Genomic DNA, 22,022 nt, shown 5'->3' with positions numbered 1-22,022 from the left:
AGCGTGCACGCCCCCATGGGCTGTGGGCTGGACTGCTGTGTAGGGATCCCGGCAGCGTCAGTGGGAGGGAGGGTATGGAGCTCTCGAGGGCTGGGTTGGCTGCAGCTCAGGCACTATGCCTCGGAGTCTGCATTGGACCCCGCTAGCTGAGGTGTCGACCCAGCCATTCTGCACTAGGAAATCGGGTCTGAAGTGCCGGGTGTGGGACCTCTGCATGCGGAACCCTAGGAGCACGTGAAATTAGACAAAGCACAAAGGAAAAACAGCTTACACTTTATTTTATTGCCCAGATTCTTTTTTTATCTCCCAGGATTTTTTTTTTTTTTTTTTTTTTTTGGATTCTTTGAAATGTATCTTTATTTACTTTGGGGGAAAAGGACTGGGTTTAGAGATTTTTATTTCCTGCTCCAGGGACTCCAGCCATGTCGCGACTGATCAGGCTAAGTGACATGGAATGAAGCAGGTAAGTTCTCATCCTTGAGATGTCCTCCAATCATCAATCCAAAACCAAGAACTCTGGAGCAACCACAGACACTGCTGTTAATATTCATCATGAAATGGATAATTTGGATGATGAGACAGTGAATCTTCTTCAAAATAGCGCATGTTTCTGTTTAGGCCATCTAGACTTTGCATATCCTCTGGGGTCAACTGGAATTCAAAAACCTGGAAGTTCTCCTTGAGCCTCTTCTCATTGAAGCTCTTGGCCAGAGCAGCCACCCCTCTCTGCAGCTGATAGCGCAGGGTGACCTGGGCTGGAGTTCGCCTGTGCTTTTCAGCAATGGTGTTGAGTACTGGATCCTGCAGGAGAACTGGATTGTCCTTTTTCACCCATTTCTTCCTTAAGTCAGACCCCAAGGTAGCATATGCAACAAGGAGAATGTCCTTGGACTTGCAGAACTCCAGCAGTTTGCTCTGGTTGAGGTAAGGGTGACATTCAACCTGGTTGCAGACGGGCTTGTACTTGAGCCCTGGCTTGTTCAGGATCATCTCCAGCTGCTTACAGTTAAAGTTGGACACCCCAATGGACTTGGCCAGTCCTGCGTCCTTACACTTCTCCAGGGCCTGGTCTCCCAGGAATTTTTAATGAACGTTGCCGGAGACGAACACCTCCTCTGCTTTTTGTTCCATTCCTCATTCTTGGGGTGTTGAGGGTGCAGACCCCTCTTTTGTAACTGCTTCATGCTCTGGTGGGAGCCCTGATACCTGGGGGGAGGGGCAAAACATCTCCCCACCAGCCTCCAGGTGAGGTTGATTGTCCCGAGGCCTCCTGCCTCACTTCTAGTCCGCCTGAGCACCAGCATTGGAAGTGTTATAGATTCTAATGACCTTTAAGGGTCCAGGAAAGAGATGTGCAGAGATGCTGAGGTAGGTTTCACCCCACCCCACATTTGTTTGGCGACCTTAGGCTGACGGTTTTTGCCAGCCTAGATGCTCTGACCAGTAGTCTGTGCTTTCTTTAATTAGGTCCCTGAATTAATGTACAAACAGCACCATGTGTCAGAACCCTGGCCGCGCAACTCCCAGACAGTCCAGGGTCAGTTGTGATCCAGGACCATGACGTCCACAGAGTCAACGGCCTTTAGAAGTAGCCAGCAGTCCAGCCGGTCATATTGGCCACCATCACCGCGGTGTCTGTAGGGTTTTCTATGGTGAAAGCATGATATACGTTTCCCCCGCCAAGCTTATTAGCTCCCCTCTGGGTGCAGTAAGTCCTGCAAGCAGTAGTCTGCTCTTTCGGGGCACAGCCTTGTTGTTTTCTGAGAGAAACTCCAGGTCAAGTGATGGTCACACGAGTTATCTTGGGGACCCGTTGCCCCCGTTTGTCTCTCTAGAGGTTGGAGTTGGAGGGCCTCCTCACTCGAGGTCAGTGTGTCCACAGAGTGACCCCAGCAACTTCAGGGCATGATGGGTGGTTAGGATCACCACGTGGGGTCTTTTTCCCTTAGGAGGGAGCTGGCCTTGCGGGCTGCTGATTTCCAGCTTTTTAGATACCCCAGTATCCTGGCCTGATGAGTTGGTGGGCAAAGCCCTTGGTGACCATAGTTTATCATACCTGAAGGGCATTCTTGTGTTGCTCCATTTCAAGTGGTCCCAGTTTTTGCAGTAAGGATCCAAGGACGATTAACCTTTGACCTGGTATGTAAAGGTCAAAGGGCTTAGCTAAATTAGGGAGTTCCTGGGCAAGGGTCTGAATTGACTGCTCTTTCCATTCTTGAAAGGCTGCTTCTGGATTCTATTCAAAAGGATCATCATCTTTTCGTGTCAGTGTTTCATGTAGAGGCCCAGCTATTAGACTGTAGTTAGGGATCCAGATGCAGAAAACCTTGGCCTCCCCAGGAACCCCTAAGCTGTCTTCTAGTTTTAGAAGAGGTAAGGCTGCAAATGGCTTCTTCCCTATCCTGGGATGCGTTTCTCCGAATATCTGTGAGAATGAAGCCCAGGCATGTCACCTGAGCCTGGGATATTTGAGCCTTTTTCTTGGACACCTTGTATCCTTTCTTCCCTAGGTAGTTCAGAGGCGTCTTTAGTAGGCCTGGCGATCAGAATGTCATCTGCATATTGAAGGAGGGTTCCCTTTTACAGAGGTAGAACGTTTAGGTCTTTAGAGGTCATTTCCCCAATGATGGTGTGGGGATTTTTGTACCGTTGGGGAAGGACGGCCCAGCATTATTGCTTTTGTTGCATGTTGTGTCCTGCCACTCACAAGCCAAAAATTCTTGTGACTCTGAGATGAATGGAATACAGAAGAAGGCGTCATTGAAGTCTAATACAGAATGCCATGGCCTGCTGGATGGTAGAATGAGCAGCAGGGTGTAGGAAATAGGAGCTACTGGATGTATATCCTCGGTAGCTTCACTGACTGTCCTGATATCCTTTACCAGGTCTCCAGCAGCCCATGGGGCTCTCGTGGTCATGCCAATCCCAGGATATGGAGCTCACCTGGGCTGCACTCCTCACCCAACAGCCCACGGGGCTCTCGTGGTCAAGTCCCTCCCAGGGTATGGAGCTCACCTGTGCAGCTACCCAGCAGCCCATGGGGCTGTCATAGTCAGGCCCTTCCCAGGATACAGAGCTCCCCTGGGCAGGTAACCCAGCAGGGCTGGACACACAGGAACTGTGCACATAGCCCACCTTGCAGAGAACTCCCAGCTCACCTGTCGCTCACAGCTGACACAGAACACCTCAGAGCAGGACTTGAACTAACAAACAGCAGCTCTGACAGGTCTGTGACCCTGGCTATCACTCTGTGCAGCCTCTCTCTGCCTGGTCTTCCAGACACTTCTACTGCAGCCAGGGCACCAGGCCTCTGTCTCCACCCACCATCACTCCTCTCCCTGACTCCTGGGTTCCTCTCATTAGGATAGGGTCTTCTTGAAGTTGTTTTCCACTCATGGACCAGATAAAATGATAAGAAAACAAGCTGCAGCTGCAGCCCCTTGTCTAGCCTGACTCTCAAGGGCCCACACCTGTTCCTTGGGCCTGGCCTGTTTAGCAAGGTTCATTTTCTGCAACTGTGAGCCCCTGAGGGGTGAGGATTGGCTGATTTGGGCAGCCTGACACTGCCTGCCAGCCCTCTCCAGGTGTGCCTGGGTTGAGGTCAATATAAACACCTCTCCAGTCATCAAGAGACCCTGTAGCTGTGCCTGACGCCATATTCTCTGTCTTGTCAGCAGTGTCGGGGCTGGGGTGGTTGGAGGGAGTGAGGGGCCGTGGCTTTGTGAGTGGCCCAGTGTGAGTGGGGCTCTGCTGGACTTTCTGCAGGAGTTGCCAGGCTGCCACCTGCTAAAGAAGAGGATGTGTCATCCATACCTGCCCCTGGAATTTCTCCCCAGGCAGAGGTGAGGAAGTAAAAAATCAGTGGGGGCCGTGGCAGGAGGGGTATCTCAGGCAGGGAAATGGAAAGCTTCCAGAAGAGCATCTGGGGCCAGGACCATCCTGACTGGCCTGCAGGCACCAAGTCTGCCTGCGTGCTGTTGCTGGTGTGGCTCCACAGCCCGTCCTCTAGGCTTGCAAGTGCTTGTACATATTCAGGTGTTTTACCTGGAAAGGGTGGGAAGAGTTCAGCTGCAGCAGGACTGGGGCTCAGCTCACATTTACTCACAGACGCCTCGACACAGTCCCCCAGCTTTGCAATAAGGATGCTCCTTGTGGGGGGGGGGAGTGCTGCTGACTGCATGGGAGACGATTTCCCACCTCTGACCAACTTAAGAATTTTTTACCACTGGAGCAAGTGCCCTGATACGATTTTCCTCTGTATAACTGGTGGGTTCTGTTTTTTTGCTTGTTTGTATTTTTTCTTTTTTTTCTTTTTGGTTCAAGGTAGATTTTATTTATTCCTCTTTTTTTTAAATTTGAGATATAAACATGGAAATAATGCATTAATATAAAGACCTCTATGTGAAGGGAAAAACTTCTTTTCTGTTTTAATTTATTAAATGTTATTTATTTATTTTTAATTTTTTAAAATTTATTTATTTCTTTTATACAGCAGGTTCTTATTGGATATCTATTTTATACATATAAGTGTGCACATGTGAATCCTCGTCTCCCAATTCATCCCACCACCACCCTCACATGGTGTTCCCCCCTTGGGGTCCATATGTTTGTTCTCTACATCTGTGTCTCTATCTCTGCCCTGCAAACCGGTTCATCTGTACCATTTTTCTAGGTTCCACATATATGCATTAATATACAATATTTGTTTTTCTCTTTCTGACTTACTTCACTCCGTATGACAGTCTCTAGATCCATCAAGGTCCCTACAAATGACCCAATTTCATTCCTATGTATGGCTGACTAATATTCCATTGTATATATGTACCACATCTTTATCCATTTGTCTGTCTGTGGGCACTTAGGTTGCTTTCATTACCTGGCTATTGTAAATAGTGCTGCAATGAACATTGTGGTGAATGTGTCTTTTTGATTTATGGTTTTCTCTGGGTATATGCCCAGTAGTGGGATTCCTGGATTATATGGTAATTCTATTTTTAGTTTTTTAAGGAACCTCCATACTGTTCTCCATAGAGACTGTATCGATTTACATTCCCAACAATAGTGGAAGAAGGTTCCTTTTCTCCACACCCTCTCCAGCATTTGTTGTTTGTAGATTTTCTGATGATGTGACGTGATAACTCATTGTAGTTTCGATTTCCATTTCTCTAATAATTAGTGATGTTGAGCAGATTTTCATGTGCATACTGGCCATCTCTATGTCTTCTTGGAAGAAATGTCTATTTCGATCTTCTTCCATTTTTGTATTGGGTTGTTTGTTTTATTAATATTGAGCTGCATGAGCTGTTTATATATATTGGAGATTAATCATTTGTCCATTGATTCGTTTGCAAATATTTTCTGCCATTCTGAGGGTTGTCTTTTTGTCTTGTTTGTAGTTTCCTTTGCTTTGCAAAAGCTTTTACGTTTCATTAGGTCCCATCTGTTTAGTTTTCTTTTTTATTTCATTACTATAGGAGGTGGATCAAAAAAGATCTTGCTGTGATTTACGTCAGAGTATCCTTCATAAGTTTTCCTCTCAGAGTTATACTATCCGGTCTTACACTAAGTTCTCTAATCCATTTTGAATATATTTTTATGTATGGTGTTGGGGAGTGTTCTAATTTCATTCTTTTACATGTAGCTGTCCATATTTCCCAGCACCAATGATTGAAGAGACTGTCTTATCTCCATTGTATAGTCTTGCATCCTTTGTCATAGATTAGGTGACCATAGGTGTGTAGGTTTATCCCTGTGCTTTCTTTTCTTTTTCCTTTTACACGTTTATTGGAGTGTAATTGATTTACAATGGAGTGTTCGTTTCTGCTGTATAAAAAAGTGGATCAGCTATACATATACAAATATCACCAGATCCCCTCCCTCTTGCATCTCCCTCCCACACCCCATATCCCACCCCTTTATGTGGTCACAAAGCACCGAGCTGATCTCCCTGTTCTATGTGGCTGCTTCCCAGTAGCTATCGGTGTTACATTTTGTAATGTATTTATGTCCATGCCACTCACTCACTTCGTCCCAGCTTACCCATCCCCCTTCCGGTGTCCGGAAGTCCTTTCTCTATGTCTGTGTCCTTAATCCTGTCCTGCCACTAGGTTCTTCAAAATCTTTTTTTTTCTTCATTAGAATCTGTATATCTCTGTTAACATACAGTATTTGTTTTTCCCTTTCTGACTTACTTCACTGTTTAGGACAGATTCTAAGTCCATCCACCTCAGTACAAATAACTCAGTTTTGCTGCTTTTTATGGCTGAGTAATATTCCATTGTGTATATGTGCCAGATTTTCTTTATCCATTCATCTGTCTATGGACACTTAGGTTGCTTCCATGTCCTGACTATTGTAATTAGAGCTGCAATGAACATTTTTGTACATAACTCTTTTTGAATTATGGTTTTCACAAGGCAGATGCCCAGTAGTTGGATTGTTGTGTCGTATGGTACTTCTATTGTTAGTTATTTAAAGGAACCTCCGTACTGTTCTCCCTAGTTCCCATATCAATTTACATTCCCACCCACAGTGCAAGTGTGTTCCCTTTTCTCCAATAAAGGCCTCTCCAGCATTTATTGTTTTGTAGATTTTTTTGATGATTGCCACTCTGACTGCTGTGAGGTGATACCTCACGGTAGTTTTGATTTGCATTTCTCTAATGATTAGTAATGTTCAGCATCCTTTCATGTGTTTCTTGGTAATCTGTATATCTTCTTTGGAGAAATGTCTATTTAGGTCTTCTGCCCGTTTTTGGATTGGGTTGTTTGTTTTTGTGATATTGAGCTACATGTGGTGCTTGTAAAGTTTGGAGATTAATCCTTTGTCAATTGCTTCATTTGAAAATATTTTCTCCCATTCTGAGGGTTGTTTTTGCATCTTGTTTATGTTTTCCTGTACTGTGTAAAAGCTTTTAAGTTTCATTAGGTCCCATTTGTTAATCTCTGTTTTTATTTCCATTTCTCTAGGAGGTGGGTCAAAAAGGATCTTGCTGTGATTTATGTCATAGAGTGTTCTGCCTATGGTTTCCTCTAAGTGTTTTATAGTGTCTGGTCTTATATTTAGATCTCTAATCAATTTAGAGTTTATTTTTGTGTATGGTGTTATGGAGTGTTCTAATTTCATTCTTTTATGTGTAGGGGTCCAGTTTTCCCAGCACCAATTACTGGAGAGACTGTCTTTTCTCCATTGTATATCCTTAGCTCCTTTGTCATAGATGAGATAGCCATAGGTATGTAGGTTTCTCTCTGGGCTTTCTGTCCTGTTCCATTGATCTGTGTTTATGCCAGTCTACATAAACTTGATTCCATTATGGAGACATATAAATACATAGGTTTCAAGGTTCTTACCAGTCAGATATATTCCTCTTCAGTGAATAGGGTGTTTTGTGTCCAGTTCATTGAGAAAGGAGTAGGTCTTGTCTATTACATATTTGGTATATGGAATGGGATCTGTGCTAATTTCAAACTCTTCTTTTACACATCACCCCACGTCACCTTTCCCCTTAAGGAGGAATAAGTGTGTTTTCTAAATGTGTAACTCTGTTCACTTTTGAAATTCAGTTCATGTGTAGCCATGTTTACATTCCCTCTATAAGTGATATATTACAATAAGTTTCTTTTTTCTTTGTGGCTCATTTCACTTAGCATCACCGTACCTAAAGCCACTCATTATGCTGCTATTGGCCTTATGACATTGATTTTATGTCTGAGTGACATTCCATTGTATATAAGTACCACAACATCTATATCCATTTTTTTTTCCTTTCCTGGGATATTTAAAGTGTACCAAAGTCTAGGTTCTTGTAAACAGAGCAGCCCTAAACTTTGGGCTGGCTGTGTGTTGTGGATTTTTAGTTTTCCCAAAATACACGCCAATGAGTGGAAGTGTGCTATGCTCTGTAGCTCTGTTTTAGAAAACAACATACAGTTCTCCAGAGAGGCTGTTGGCAATTTACATCCTGTCCATCGGCGTAACCAGGCTCCCTTTTCTCCATGGCCTGTCCTGCATTTGTGGTTTTTACACTATTTGCGGATGGCCCTTTTCACAGGAGGTAAGGGACACTTCTCTGTAGTGTGGATTTGCAATGCCTGATGGGTTGCTTAGCCAAAAAGGGCGTATGCATTTTTTCCCGAATATATTCAAGAAAATACACATACTCCCTTTTCAGCCAAGGGCAACATTGTTGAAGTTCTGTCGCTTTTCATGTGCTTTAAAGACGACTCCAATCTACCTCTTGAAATCTGTTTCCTTCAATTCTGCCTTGCATTCAAATCATCTTCACTGTCTTACCTCAATATATATATGGATGATAGTTGTCCTTTATAACTCTGCAAGTTTTTGAATTGCTGTGCCCCTGATTTCCATTTTTCAACTCGCCTATTTGTGAGCTGGCTGCAATACCGCAGGATGGTTTTAGGCCCTAGTCTGGGTCCGAGGCTTCAGGCTGAGCCTTTGGTTAATTCTTCTTCCTGATGGGAAACTAGAGTGACATGTGCCCATCCAAACACCTACAGCTAATCTCTCATTTATTCCCCCTCTTCCTGTTCATCCTCTGCACAATTTGCAAACTGTGCATAACAGGAGGGTAAAGGCGCTGACACTCCAAGTGGGGAGATTTTTAGTAATGCAGATGGAATGGCGAAGCCGAGCACGACAAAAGGAAAAATGAGGTACCTTTTAGAAAACTTTCCCAATTACACAGTGTACCATCCACTGGGTTTCCCATGCATGCTTTAACTGTAGGAAGATTCCCTTAAACCTGGAGAGTTGGGACCACTAGAATGGGTAGTACACAGTATTGCTCTAAGTGGTGTTCTTTTGCTCACACAACCTCAACAATCTTGTCAGCCCCAAGTGTCCAGTTTTATGTCTCATCCAGCTGTGGGTGTAAAGGTGGACAATCCAGGTTGCATCACAGGCCCTGAACGTAATTCTTAAGGCTTTCTCTCTGTTTCGCTGTTTTTGCATTTTGCTTTGTTTTTTTTTTTTTTTTTTTTTTTCTGTATGCGGGCCTCTCACTGCTGTGGCCTCTCCCGTTGCGGAGCACAGGCTCCGGACACACAGGCTCCGTGTCCATGGCTCGCGGGCCCAGCCGCTCCGCGGCATGTGGGATCCTCCGGGATCGGGGCACGAACCCGTGTCCCCTGCATCGGCAGGCGGACTCTCAACCACTGCGCCACCAGGGAAGCCCCTGCATTTTGCTTTTGAAATTTATTTTTATAAGTGTGTTTAGCTGAATTTCAGGGCTGTGTTCATGTTGTTATACACACACACGTTTCCTTTATGGAGACATGAGAATACATATGTATTAAAATTCTTGGAGTCAGATATATTCCTCTGCAATGAATAGGGGGTGTTGAGTTCAGTTCATTGTGCGGGGAGTAGGTGATGTCTATTACATACTTGGTATATGTAACGTTATCTGTGCTAATTTAAAACTGTGGTTTTATGCATCAACCCACCTGGCCTTTCCCCTTAAGCAGGCAGAATATTGTTTCCTATGTGTGAGACTCCGTTGTGTTTGTAATTCAGTTCATTCGTAACCATGTGTCCATTCCCACTATGAGTGATAACTTATGATAAGATTCGGTACTCTGTTATCTTTCCAAACTCAGTTCATGTGTAGCCATATTTACAGGACTTTCATAAGTGATATCTTATGAGAAGTTTCTTTTTCTGTGTGACTTATTTCACTTAGAATCATCGTACCTGAATCCACTCATTTGAATGCTACTGGCCTTATGACATTGATTTCTTGGCTGAGGAATATTCCATCGTACATAAGTACAACAATTTCTTGTACCATTTTTGTTTTTCCTGGGATATTTAAGGTGTACCCAAGTTGAGGTTCTTGTAAGCAGTGTAGCCCTTAATTTGGGGGTGGCTCTGTCTTGTTGATTTCCAGTTTTCCCAAGGTATATTCCCTAGACTGGAAGTGCCCTTGGCTCTGTAGCTCTGTTGTTTACTTGTTTTAGGGAACACAATGCACTCCTCCAGTGAGGCAGTAGGCAATTTACACCCCGCCCATCATCATAAGAAGGCTACCTGTTCTCCAGGGCCTGTCTTGCCTTTCTGGTTTTTACACATTTTGTGGATGTCCCTTTGTACCGGTGGGAAGTGATACTTCATTGTAGTGCAGATTTGCATTGCCCGCTTGCTTGCTTGGCCAAAAAGGGCCAATGCGTTTTCTCCTGAATATATTCAGGAGAAAACACATAGGCCCTTTTTGGCCAAGTGCATCATTGTCGAAGTGGTGCCCCTCTTCCTGTGCTTTACAGGTGATTCTTACTTAACTCTTGAAATCTGTTTCCTGCTATTCTGCCTAGCTTTCAAGTCGGCCTCGTTTCCTTCCCTCAACAGATATTTGGACGATAGTTGTCCTTTTTTACTCTGCCAGTTGGTGAATTCCTGTGCCCCTGAGCTCCATTTTTCAACTCGTTTTTTGTGAGCTGAACGGAAGTCCAAAATTTTGGTTCAGGACGTATACTGGTTCCCGGTGGTTGGCTGAGTCTTTGGTTAATTCTTCTTCCTGCCGGGAAATTAGAGTGACATGTGCCCGTCCAAATGCCTCACAGCTACTCTCTCATTGGTTCTCCCTCTTCCCTTCCATCCTCTGCCAAATTGGCAACCTGGGCGAACCAGGAGGTTAAAGGGGCTGTCTCTCCAAGTTGGGAGATTGTTAGTAAAGCAGTTGGAAAGTCAAACCGGAGCACCACGAGAGGGACTATTCGTTGAGTTTTAGAAACCTTTCATATTCACAGTGTGTCCATTCTCTCGGTTTCCCGTACCTGTTATAGCTGTAGTAATATTCCCTTCAACCTGGAGAGTTCGGACCCAGGGAATGGGGGCCATGCATTATTGCTTTAAAGGGTCTGCATTTGCTCACCCTATCTCACCAATCCTCTCAGTCCCAAGTGTCCAGCCTTATGCCACATCCAGCTGTCCTTGTAGATAGGGTCATTCCAGGTTTCATCAGAGACCCTGAAGGAATTGTAAAGAATTTCCCTGTTTATTGTTTTGGTTTTGAAATTCCTTTTTATAGTGGGTTTGAGCTGATTCTCACTGCCATGTTTATGCCAGTCTAGACACACTAGATTCCCTTATGGAAACATATCAATACATAGGTTTTAAGATTCTTACTAGTCAGATATATTCCTCTGTGTGAAATATGGGTTTTTGAGTCCCTTTCACTGAGGAAGGTGTAGGTCTTGTCTATTCCATAGTTGGTTTTTGGAACGGTACCTGTGCTTATATCAAACTCTGGTTTTATGCATCACCCCACCTCTCCTTCCCCCTTAAGCAGGCATAAGAGTGTTTTCTAAATGTGAGACTCTGTTCTCTTTCCTAACTCAGTTCATGTGTAGCCATGTTTACAGGATCTTCATAAGTCATATCTTATGCTAAGTTTCTTTTCCTGTGTGACTTATTTCACTTAGAATCATCGTACCTGAACCACTCACTTTGCTGCTACTGGTCTTATGACATTGATTTCATGGCTGAGCGATATTCCATTGTACGTAAGTACCACAATTCTTTGAACCATTTTTATATTTCCTGGGATATTTAAGGTGTACCCAAGTTGAGGTTCTTGTAAGCAGTGCAGCCCTAAATTTGGGGGTGGCTCTGTCTTATTGATTTTCAGTTTTCCCAAGGTATATTCCCTAGACTGGAAGTGCCCTTGGCTCTGTAGCTCTGTTGTTTACTTGTTTTAGGGAACACAATGCACTCCTCCAGTGAGGCAGTTGGCAATTTACATCCCGCCCATCAGCAGAACAAGGCTCCCTGTTCTCCAGGGCCTGTCTTGCCTTTCTGGTTTTTACACATTTTGTGGATGTCCCTTTGGACCGGTGGGAAGTGATACTTCTTTGTAGTGCAGATTTGCATTGCCCGCTTGCTTGCTTGGCCAAAAAGGGCGTATGCGTTTTCTCCTGAATATATTCAGTAGAAAACGCATACGCCCTTTTTGGCCAAGTGAATCATTGTCGAAGTTGTGCCCAACTTCCTGTGCTTTACAGGCGATTCCTACGTACCTTTTGAAATCTGTTTCCTGCTATTCTGCCTAGCTTTCAAGTCGGCCTCGTTGCCTTCCCTCAACAGATTTTTGGACGATAGGTATCCTTTATTACTCCGCCAGTTTGTGAATTGCTGTGCCCCTGAGCTCCATTTTTCAACTCGTTTTTTGTGAGCTGAATGCAAGTCCAAAATTTTGGTTCAGGACCTATACTGGTTCCCGATGGGTGGCTGAGTCTTTGATTAATTCTTCTTCCTGCCGGGAAATTAAAGTGACATGTGCCCGTCCAAATGCCTAACAGCTACTCTCTCATTGGTTCTCCCTCTTCCCTTCCATCCTCTGCCAAATTGGCAACCTGTGCGAACCAGGAGATTAAAGGGGCTGTCTCTCCAAGTTGGGAGATTGATAGTAAAGCAGTTGGAAAGTCAAACCGGAGCACCATGAGAGGGACTATTCGTTGAGTTTTAGAAACCTTTCATATTCACAGTGTGTCCATTCACTTGGTTTCCCATACATGTTATAGCTGTAGTAATATTCCCTTCATCCTGGAGAGTTCGGACCCAGGGAATGGGGGCCATGAATTATTGCTTTAAAGGGTCTGCATTTGCTCACCCTATCTCACCAATCCTCTCAGTCCCAAGTGTCCAGCCTTATGCCACATCCAGCTGTCATTGTAGATAGGGTCATTCCAGGTTTCATCAGACACCCTGAAGGAATTGTAAAGAATTTCCCTGTTTTTTTGTTTTGGTTTTGAAATTCCTTTTTATAGTGGGTTTGAGCTGATTCTCACTGCCATGTTTATGCCAGTCTAAACACACTTGTTTCCCTTACGGAGACATATCAATACATAGGTTTTAAGGTTCTTACTAGTCAGATATATTCCTCTGTGGGAAATATGGGTTTTTGAGTCCCTTTCACTGAGGAAGGTGTAGGTCTTGTCTATTCCATAGTTGGTTTTTGGAACGGTACCTGTGCTTATATCAAACTCTGGTTTTATGCATCACCCCACCTCTCCTTCCCCCTTAAGCAGGCATAAGAGTGTTTTCTAAATGTGAGACTCTGTTCTCTTTCCTAACTCAGTTCATGTGTAGCCATGTTTACAGGATCTTCATAAGTCATATCTTATGCTAAGTTTCTTTTTCTGTGTGACTTATTTCACTTAGAATCATCGTACCTGAACCACTCACTTTGCTGCTACTGGTCTTATGACATTGATTTCATGGCTGAGCGATATTCCATTGTACGTAAGTACCACAATTCTTTGAACCATTTTTATATTTCCTGGGATATTTAAGGTGTACCCAAGTTGAGGTTCTTGTAAGCAGTGCAGCCCTAAATTTGGGGGTGTCTCTGTCTTATTGATTTTCAGTTTTCCCAAGGTATATTCCCTAGACTGGAAGTGCCCTTGGCTCTGTAGCTCTGTTGTTTACTTGTTTTAGGGAACACAATGCACTCCTCCAGTGAGGCAGTTGGCAATTTACATCCCACCCATCAGCAGAACAAGGCTCCCTGTTCTCCTGGGCCTGTCTTGCCTTTCTGGTTTTTACACATTTTGTGGATGTCCCTTTGGACCGGTGGGAAGTGATACTTCTTTGTAGTGCAGATTTGCATTGCCCGCTTGCTTGCTTGGCCAAAAAGGGCGTATGCGTTTTCTCCTGAATATATTCAGTAGAAAACGCATACGCCCTTTTTGGCCAAGTGAATCATTGTCGAAGTTGTGCCCAACTTCCTGTGCTTTACAGGTGATTCCTACGTACCTTTTGAAATCTGTTTCCTGCTATTCTGCCTAACATTCAAGTCGGCCTCGTTGCCTTCCCTCAACAGATTTTTGGACGATAGGTATCCTTTATTACTCCGCCAGTTTGTGAATTGCTGTGCCCCTGAGCTCCATTTTTCAACTCGTTTTTTGTGAGCTGAATGCAAGTCCAAAATTTTGGTTCAGGACCTATACTGGTTCCCGATGGGTGGCTGAGTCTTTGATTAATTCTTCTTCCTGCCAGGAAATTAGAGTGACATGTGCCCGTCCAAATGCCTAACAGCTACTCTCTCATTGGTTCTCCCTCTTCCCTTCCATCCTCTGCCAAATTGGCAACCTGTGCGAACCAGGAGATTAAAGGGGCTGTCTCTCCAAGTTGGGAGATTGATAGTAAAGCAGTTGGAAAGTCAAACAGGAGCACCATGAGAGGGACTATTCGTTGAGTTTTAGAAACCTTTCGTATTCACAGTGTGTCCATTCACTTGGTTTCCCATACATGTTATAGCTGTAATAATATTCCCTTCATCCTGGAGAGTTCGGACCCAGGGAATGGGGGCCATGCATTATTGCTTTAAAGGGTCTGCATTTGCTCACCCTAACTCACCAATCCTCTCAGTCCCAAGTGTCCAGCCTTATGCCACATCCAGCTGTCCTTGTAGATAGGGTCATTCCAGGTTTCATCAGACACCCTGAAGGAATTGTAAAGAATTTCCCTGTTTTTTTGTTTTGGTTTTGAAATTCCTTTTTATAGTGGGTTTGAGCTGATTCTCACTGCCATGTTTATGCCAGTCTAAACACACTTGATTCCCTTACGGAGACATATCAATACATAGGTTTTAAGATTCTTACTAGTCAGATATATTCCTCTGTGGGAAATATGGGTTTTTGAGTCCCTTTCACTGAGGAAGGTGTAGGTCTTGTCTATTCCATAGTTGGTTTTTGGAACGGTACCTGTGCTTATATCAAACTCTGGTTTTATGCATCACCCCACCTCTCCTTCCCCCTTAAGCAGGCATAAGAGTGTTTTCTAAATGTGAGACTCTGTTCTCTTTCCTAACTCAGTTCATGTGTAGCCATGTTTACAGGATCTTCATAAGTCATATCTTATGCTAAGTTTCTTTTCCTGTGTGACTTATTTCACTTAGAATCATCGTACCTGAACCACTCACTTTGCTGCTACTGGTCTTATGACATTGATTTCATGGCTGAGCGATATTCCATTGTACGTAAGTACCACAATTCTTTGAACCATTTTTATATTTCCTGGGATATTTAAGGTGTACCCAAGTTGAGGTTCTTGTAAGCAGTGCAGCCCTAAATTTGGGGGTGGCTCTGTCTTATTGATTTTCAGTTTTCCCAAGGTATATTCCCTAGACTGGAAGTGCCCTTGGCTCTGTAGCTCTGTTGTTTACTTGTTTTAGGGAACACAATGCACTCCTCCAGTGAGGCAGTTGGCAATTTACATCCCGCCCATCAGCAGAACAAGGCTCCCTGTTCTCCAGGGCCTGTCTTGCCTTTCTGGTTTTTACACATTTTGTGGATGTCCCTTTGGACCGGTGGGAAGTGATACTTCTTTGTAGTGCAGATTTGCATTGCCCGCTTGCTTGCTTGGCCAAAAAGGGCGTATGCGTTTTCTCCTGAATATATTCAGTAGAAAACGCATACGCCCTTTTTGGCCAAGTGAATCATTGTCGAAGTTGTGCCCAACTTCCTGTGCTTTACAGGCGATTCCTACGTACCTTTTGAAATCTGTTTCCTGCTATTCTGCCTAGCTTTCAAGTCGGCCTCGTTGCCTTCCCTCAACAGATTTTTGGACGATAGGTATCCTTTATTACTCCGCCAGTTTGTGAATTGCTGTGCCCCTGAGCTCCATTTTTCAACTCGTTTTTTGTGAGCTCAATGCAAGTCCAAAATTTTGGTTCAGGACCTATACTGGTTCCCGATGGGTGGCTGAGTCTTTGATTAATTCTTCTTCCTGCCGGGAAATTAAAGTGACATGTGCCCGTCCAAATGCCTAACAGCTACTCTCTCATTGGTTCTCCCTCTTCCCTTCCATCCTCTGCCAAATTGGCAACCTGTGCGAACCAGGAGATTAAAGGGGCTGTCTCTCCAAGTTGGGAGATTGATAGTAAAGCAGTTGGAAAGTCAAACCGGAGCACCATGAGAGGGACTATTCGTTGAGTTTTAGAAACCTTTCATATTCACAGTGTGTCCATTCACTTGGTTTCCCATACATGTTATAGCTGTAGTAATATTCCCTTCATCCTGGAGAGTTCGGACCCAGGGAATGGGGGCCATGAATTATTGCTTTAAAGGGTCTGCATTTGCTCACCCTATCTCACCAATCCTCTCAGTCCCAAGTGTCCAGCCTTATGCCACATCCAGCTGTCATTGTAGATAGGGTCATTCCAGGTTTCATCAGACACCCTGAAGGAATTGTAAAGAATTTCCCTGTTTTTTTGTTTTGGTTTTGAAATTCCTTTTTATAGTGGGTTTGAGCTGATTCTCACTGCCATGTTTATGCCAGTCTAAACACACTTGTTTCCCTTACGGAGACATATCAATACATAGGTTTTAAGGTTCTTACTAGTCAGATATATTCCTCTGTGGGAAATATGGGTTTTTGAGTCCCTTTCACTGAGGAAGGTGTAGGTCTTGTCTATTCCATAGTTGGTTTTTGGAACGGTACCTGTGCTTATATCAAACTCTGGTTTTATGCATCACCCCACCTCTCCTTCCCCCTTAAGCAGGCATAAGAGTGTTTTCTAAATGTGAGACTCTGTTCTCTTTCCTAACTCAGTTCATGTGTAGCCATGTTTACAGGATCTTCATAAGTCATATCTTATGCTAAGTTTCTTTTTCTGTGTGACTTATTTCACTTAGAATCATCGTACCTGAACCACTCACTTTGCTGCTACTGGTCTTATGACATTGATTTCATGGCTGAGCGATATTCCATTGTACGTAAGTACCACAATTCTTTGAACCATTTTTATATTTCCTGGGATATTTAAGGTGTACCCAAGTTGAGGTTCTTGTAAGCAGTGCAGCCCTAAATTTGGGGGTGTCTCTGTCTTATTGATTTTCAGTTTTCCCAAGGTATATTCCCTAGACTGGAAGTGCCCTTGGCTCTGTAGCTCTGTTGTTTACTTGTTTTAGGGAACACAATGCACTCCTCCAGTGAGGCAGTTGGCAATTTACATCCCACCCATCAGCAGAACAAGGCTCCCTGTTCTCCTGGGCCTGTCTTGCCTTTCTGGTTTTTACACATTTTGTGGATGTCCCTTTGGACCGGTGGGAAGTGATACTTCTTTGTAGTGCAGATTTGCATTGCCCGCTTGCTTGCTTGGCCAAAAAGGGCGTATGCGTTTTCTCCTGAATATATTCAGTAGAAAACGCATACGCCCTTTTTGGCCAAGTGAATCATTGTCGAAGTTGTGCCCAACTTCCTGTGCTTTACAGGCGATTCCTACGTACCTTTTGAAATCTGTTTCCTGCTATTCTGCCTAACATTCAAGTCGGCCTCGTTGCCTTCCCTCAACAGATTTTTGGACGATAGGTATCCTTTATTACTCCGCCAGTTTGTGAATTGCTGTGCCCCTGAGCTCCATTTTTCAACTCGTTTTTTGTGAGCTGAATGCAAGTCCAAAATTTTGGTTCAGGACCTATACTGGTTCCCGATGGGTGGCTGAGTCTTTGATTAATTCTTCTTCCTGCCAGGAAATTAGAGTGACATGTGCCCGTCCAAATGCCTAACAGCTACTCTCTCATTGGTTCTCCCTCTTCCCTTCCATCCTCTGCCAAATTGGCAACCTGTGCGAACCAGGAGATTAAAGGGGCTGTCTCTCCAAGTTGGGAGATTGATAGTAAAGCAGTTGGAAAGTCAAACCGGAGCACCATGAGAGGGACTATTCGTTGAGTTTTAGAAACCTTTCGTATTCACAGTGTGTCCATTCACTTGGTTTCCCATACATGTTATAGCTGTAATAATATTCCCTTCATCCTGGAGAGTTCGGACCCAGGGAATGGGGGCCATGCATTATTGCTTTAAAGGGTCTGCATTTGCTCACCCTAACTCACCAATCCTCTCAGTCCCAAGTGTCCAGCCTTATGCCACATCCAGCTGTCCTTGTAGATAGGGTCATTCCAGGTTTCATCAGACACCCTGAAGGAATTGTAAAGAATTTCCCTGTTTTTTTGTTTTGGTTTTGAAATTCCTTTTTATAGTGGGTTTGAGCTGATTCTCACTGCCATGTTTATGCCAGTCTAAACACACTTGATTCCCTTACGGAGACATATCAATACATAGGTTTTAAGATTCTTACTAGTCAGATATATTCCTCTGTGGGAAATATGGGTTTTTGAGTCCCTTTCACTGAGGAAGGTGTAGGTCTTGTCTATTCCATAGTTGGTTTTTGGAACGGTACCTGTGCTTATATCAAACTCTGGTTTTATGCATCACCCCACCTCTCCTTCCCTCTCAAGCAGGCATAAGAGTGTTTTCTAAATGTGAGACTCTGTTCTCTTTGCTATCTCAGTTCATGTGTAGCCATGTTTACAGGATCTTCATAAGTCATATCTTATGCTAAGTTTCTTTTTCTGTGTGACTTATTTCACTTAGAATCATCGTACCTGAACCACTCACTTTGCTGCTACTGGTCTTATGACATTGATTTCATGGCTGAGGGATATTCCATTGTACGTAAGTACCACAATTCTTTGAACCATTTTTATATTTCCTGGGATATTTAAGGTGTACCCAAGTTGAGGTTCTTGTAAGCAGTGCAGCCCTAAATTTGGGGGTGTCTCTGTCTTATTGATTTGCAGTTTTCCCAAGGTATATTCCCTAGACTGGATGTGCCCTTGGCTCTGTAGCTCTGTTGTTTACTTGTTTTAGGGAACACAATGCACTCCTCCAGTGAGGCAGTTGGCAATTTACATCCCGCCCATCAGCAGAACAAGGCTCCCTGTTCTCCAGGGCCTGTCTTGCCTTTCTGGTTTTTACACATTTTGTGGATGTCCCTTTGGACCGGTGGGAAGTGATACTTCTTTGTAGTGCAGATTTGCATTGCCTGCTTGCTTGCTTGGCCAAAAAGGGCGTATGCGTTTTCTCCTGAATATATTCAGTAGAAAATGCATACGCCCTTTTTGGCTAAGTGAATCATTGTCGAAGTTGTGCCCCTCTTCCTGTGCTTTACAGGCGATTCCTACGTACCTTTTGAAATCTGTTTCCTGCTATTCTGCCTAGATTTTATGTCGGCCTCGTTGCCTTCCCTCAACAGATTTTTGGACGATAGTTGTCCTTTATTACTCTGCCAGTTTGTGAATTGCTGTGCCCATGAGCTCCATTTTTCAACTCGTTTTTTGTGAGCTGAACGCAAGTCCAAAATTTTGGTTCAGGACCTATACTCGTTCCCAGTGGGTGGCTGAGACTTTGGTTAATTCTTCTTCCTGCCAGGAAATTAGAGTGACATGTGCCCGTCCAAATGCCTAACAGCTACTCTCTCATTGGTTCTCCCTCTTCCCTTCCATTCCTCTGCCAAATTGGCAACCTGTACGAACCAGGAGGTTAAAGGGGCTGTCTCTACATGTTGGGAGATTGATAGTAAAGCAGTTGGAAAGTCAAACCGGAACAAAAGGAGAGGGCTTATTCGTTGAGTTTTAGAAACTTTTCGTATTCACAATGTGTCCATTCTCTAGGTTTCCCCTACATATTATAGCTGTAGTAATATTCCCTTCAACATGGAGAGTTGGGACCCATGGCATGGGTGCCTTGCATTATTGCTTTAAAGAGTCTGCATTTGCTCACCCAATCTCACCAATCCTCTCAGTCCCAAGTGTCCAGCCTTATGCCACATCCAGCTGTCATTGTAGATAGGGTCTTTCCAGGTTTCCTCAGACACCCTGAAGGAATTGTAAAGAATTTCCCTGTTTTTTGGTTTTGCTTTTGAAATTCCTTTTTAGAGTGGGTTTGAGCTGATTCTCGCTGCCATGTTTATGCCACTCTAGACACACTTGATTCCCTTATGGAGACATATCAGTACATAGGTTTTAAGATTCTTACTAGTCACATATATTCCTCTGTGGGAAATATGGGGTTTTGAGTCTCTTTCACTGAGGAAGGTGTAGGTCTTGTCTATTCCAAAGTTGGTTTTTGGAACGGTCCCTGTGCTTATATCAAACTCTGGTTTTATGCATCACCCCACCTCTCCATCCCCTTTATGCAGGCATGAGAGTGTTTTCTAAATGTGAGACTCTGTTCTCTTTCCTAACTCAGTTCACGTGTAGCCATGTTTACAGGATCTTCATAAGTGATATCTTATGATAAGTTTCTTTTTCTGTGTGACTTATTTCACTTAGAATCATCGTACCTGAATCCACTCACTTTGCTGCTACTGGTCTTATGACATTGATTTCATGGCTGAGGGATATTCCATCGTACGTAAGTACCACAATGTTTTGAACCATTTTTATATTTCCTGGGATATTTAAGGTGTACCCAAGTTGAGGTTCTTGTAAGCAGTGCAGCCCTAAATTTGGGGGTGGCTCTGTCTTATTGATTTTCAGTTTTCCCAAGGTATATTCCCTAGACAGGAAGTGGCCTTTGCTCTGTAGCTCTGTTGTTTACTTGTTTTAGGGAACACAATGCACTCCTCCAGTGAGGCAGTTGGCAATTTACATCCCGCCCATCAGCATAACAAGGCTCCCTGTTCTCCAGGGCCTGTCTTGCCTTTCTGGTTTTTACACATTTTGTGGATGTCGCTTTTGACCGGTGGGAAGTGATACTTCTTTGTAGTGCAGATTTGCATTGCCCGCTTGCTTGCTTGTCCAAAAAGGGCGTATGTGTTTTCTCCTGAATATATTCAGGAGAAAACGCATACGCCCTTTTTGGCCAAGTGCATCATTGTCCAAGTTGTGCCCCTCTTCCTGTGCTTTACAAGCGATTCCAAGGTACCTCTTGAAATCTGTTTCCTGCTATTTTGCCTCGCTTTCAAGTCCGCCTCGTTGACTTCCCTCAACAGATTTTTGGACGATAGTTGTCCTTTATCACTCTGCCAGTTTGTGAATTGCTGTGCCCCTGAGCTCCACTTCTCAACTCGTTTTTTGTGAGCTGAACGCAAGTCCAAAATTTTGGATCATGTCCTATACTGGTTCCCGGTGGGTGGCTGAGACTTTGGTTAATACTTCTTCCGGCCGGGTAATTAGAGTGACATGTGCCCGTCCAAATGCCTAACAGCTACTCTCTCATGGGTTCTCCCTCGTCCCTTCCATCCACTGCCAAATTGGGAACCTGTGCAAACCAGGAGGTTAAAGGGCCTGTCTCTCCAAGTTGGGAGATTGATAGTAAGGCAGTTGGAAAGTCAAACTGGAGCACCAGGAGAGGGACTATTCGTTGAGTTTTAGAAACTTTTCGTATTCACAGTGTGTACATTCTCTAGGTTTCCTGTACATGTTATAGCTGTAGTAATATTCCCTTCAACCAGGAGAGTTGGGACCCATGGAATGGGGGCCATGCATTATTGCTTGAAAGGGTCTGCATTTGCTCACCCAATCTCACCTATCCTCTCAGTCCCAAGTGTCCAGCCTTATGCCACATCCAGCTGTCATTGTAGATAGGGTCTTTCCAGGTTTCCTCAGACACCCTGAAGGAATTGTAAAGAATTTCCCTGTTTTTTGGTTTTGCTTTTGAAATTCCTTTTTAGAGTGGGTTTGAGCTGATTCTCGCTGCCATGTTTATGCCACTCTAGACACACTTGATTCCCTTATGGAGACATATCAATACATAGGTTTTAAGATTCTTACTAGTCAGATATATTCCTCTGTGGGAAATATGGGGTTTTGAGTCTCTTTCACTGAGGAAGGTGTAGGTCTTGTCTATTCCAAAGTTGGTTTTTGAAACGGTCCCTGTGCTTATATCAAACTCTGGTTTTATGCATCACCCCACCTCTCCTTCCCCTTTATGCAGGCATAAGAGTGTTTTCTAAATGTGAGACTCTGTTCTCTTTCCTAACTCAGTTTACGTGTAGCCATGTTTACAGGATCTTCATAAGTGATATCTTATGATAAGTTTCTTTTTCTGTGTGACTTATTTCACTTAGAATCATCGTACCTGAATCCACTCACTTTGCTGCTACCGGTCTTATGACATTGATTTCATGGCTGAGGGATATTCCTTTGTACGTAAGTACCAAAATGTTTTGAACCATTTTTATATTTCCTGGGATATTTAAGGTGTACCCAAGTTGAGGTTCT

The 22,022-nt window shown here is 43.8% G+C and overlaps 1 protein-coding gene across 1 annotated transcript; it reads right to left on the bottom strand.

The window, feature by feature from the left end:
• Positions 1 to 540: 540 nt before the first annotated feature.
• Positions 541 to 2,671, bottom strand: LOC132482924 (aldo-keto reductase family 1 member C3-like). The gene is made up of 2 exons (XM_060088177.1): positions 2,648 to 2,671; positions 541 to 1,065 (listed from the first exon to the last, which is right to left on the bottom strand). The coding sequence occupies exons 1-2, from the start codon at positions 2,669 to 2,671 to the stop codon at positions 541 to 543; spliced, it is 549 nt and encodes a 182-aa protein (XP_059944160.1).
• Between the last annotated feature and the right edge of the window lie 19,351 nt (positions 2,672 to 22,022).

This window comes from Mesoplodon densirostris, unplaced genomic scaffold (genome assembly GCF_025265405.1).
Source record: "Mesoplodon densirostris isolate mMesDen1 unplaced genomic scaffold, mMesDen1 primary haplotype scaffold_44, whole genome shotgun sequence".
Taxonomy (NCBI): domain Eukaryota; kingdom Metazoa; phylum Chordata; class Mammalia; order Artiodactyla; family Ziphiidae; genus Mesoplodon; species Mesoplodon densirostris.
This window is presented reverse-complemented; position numbering and strand designations above follow the sequence as displayed.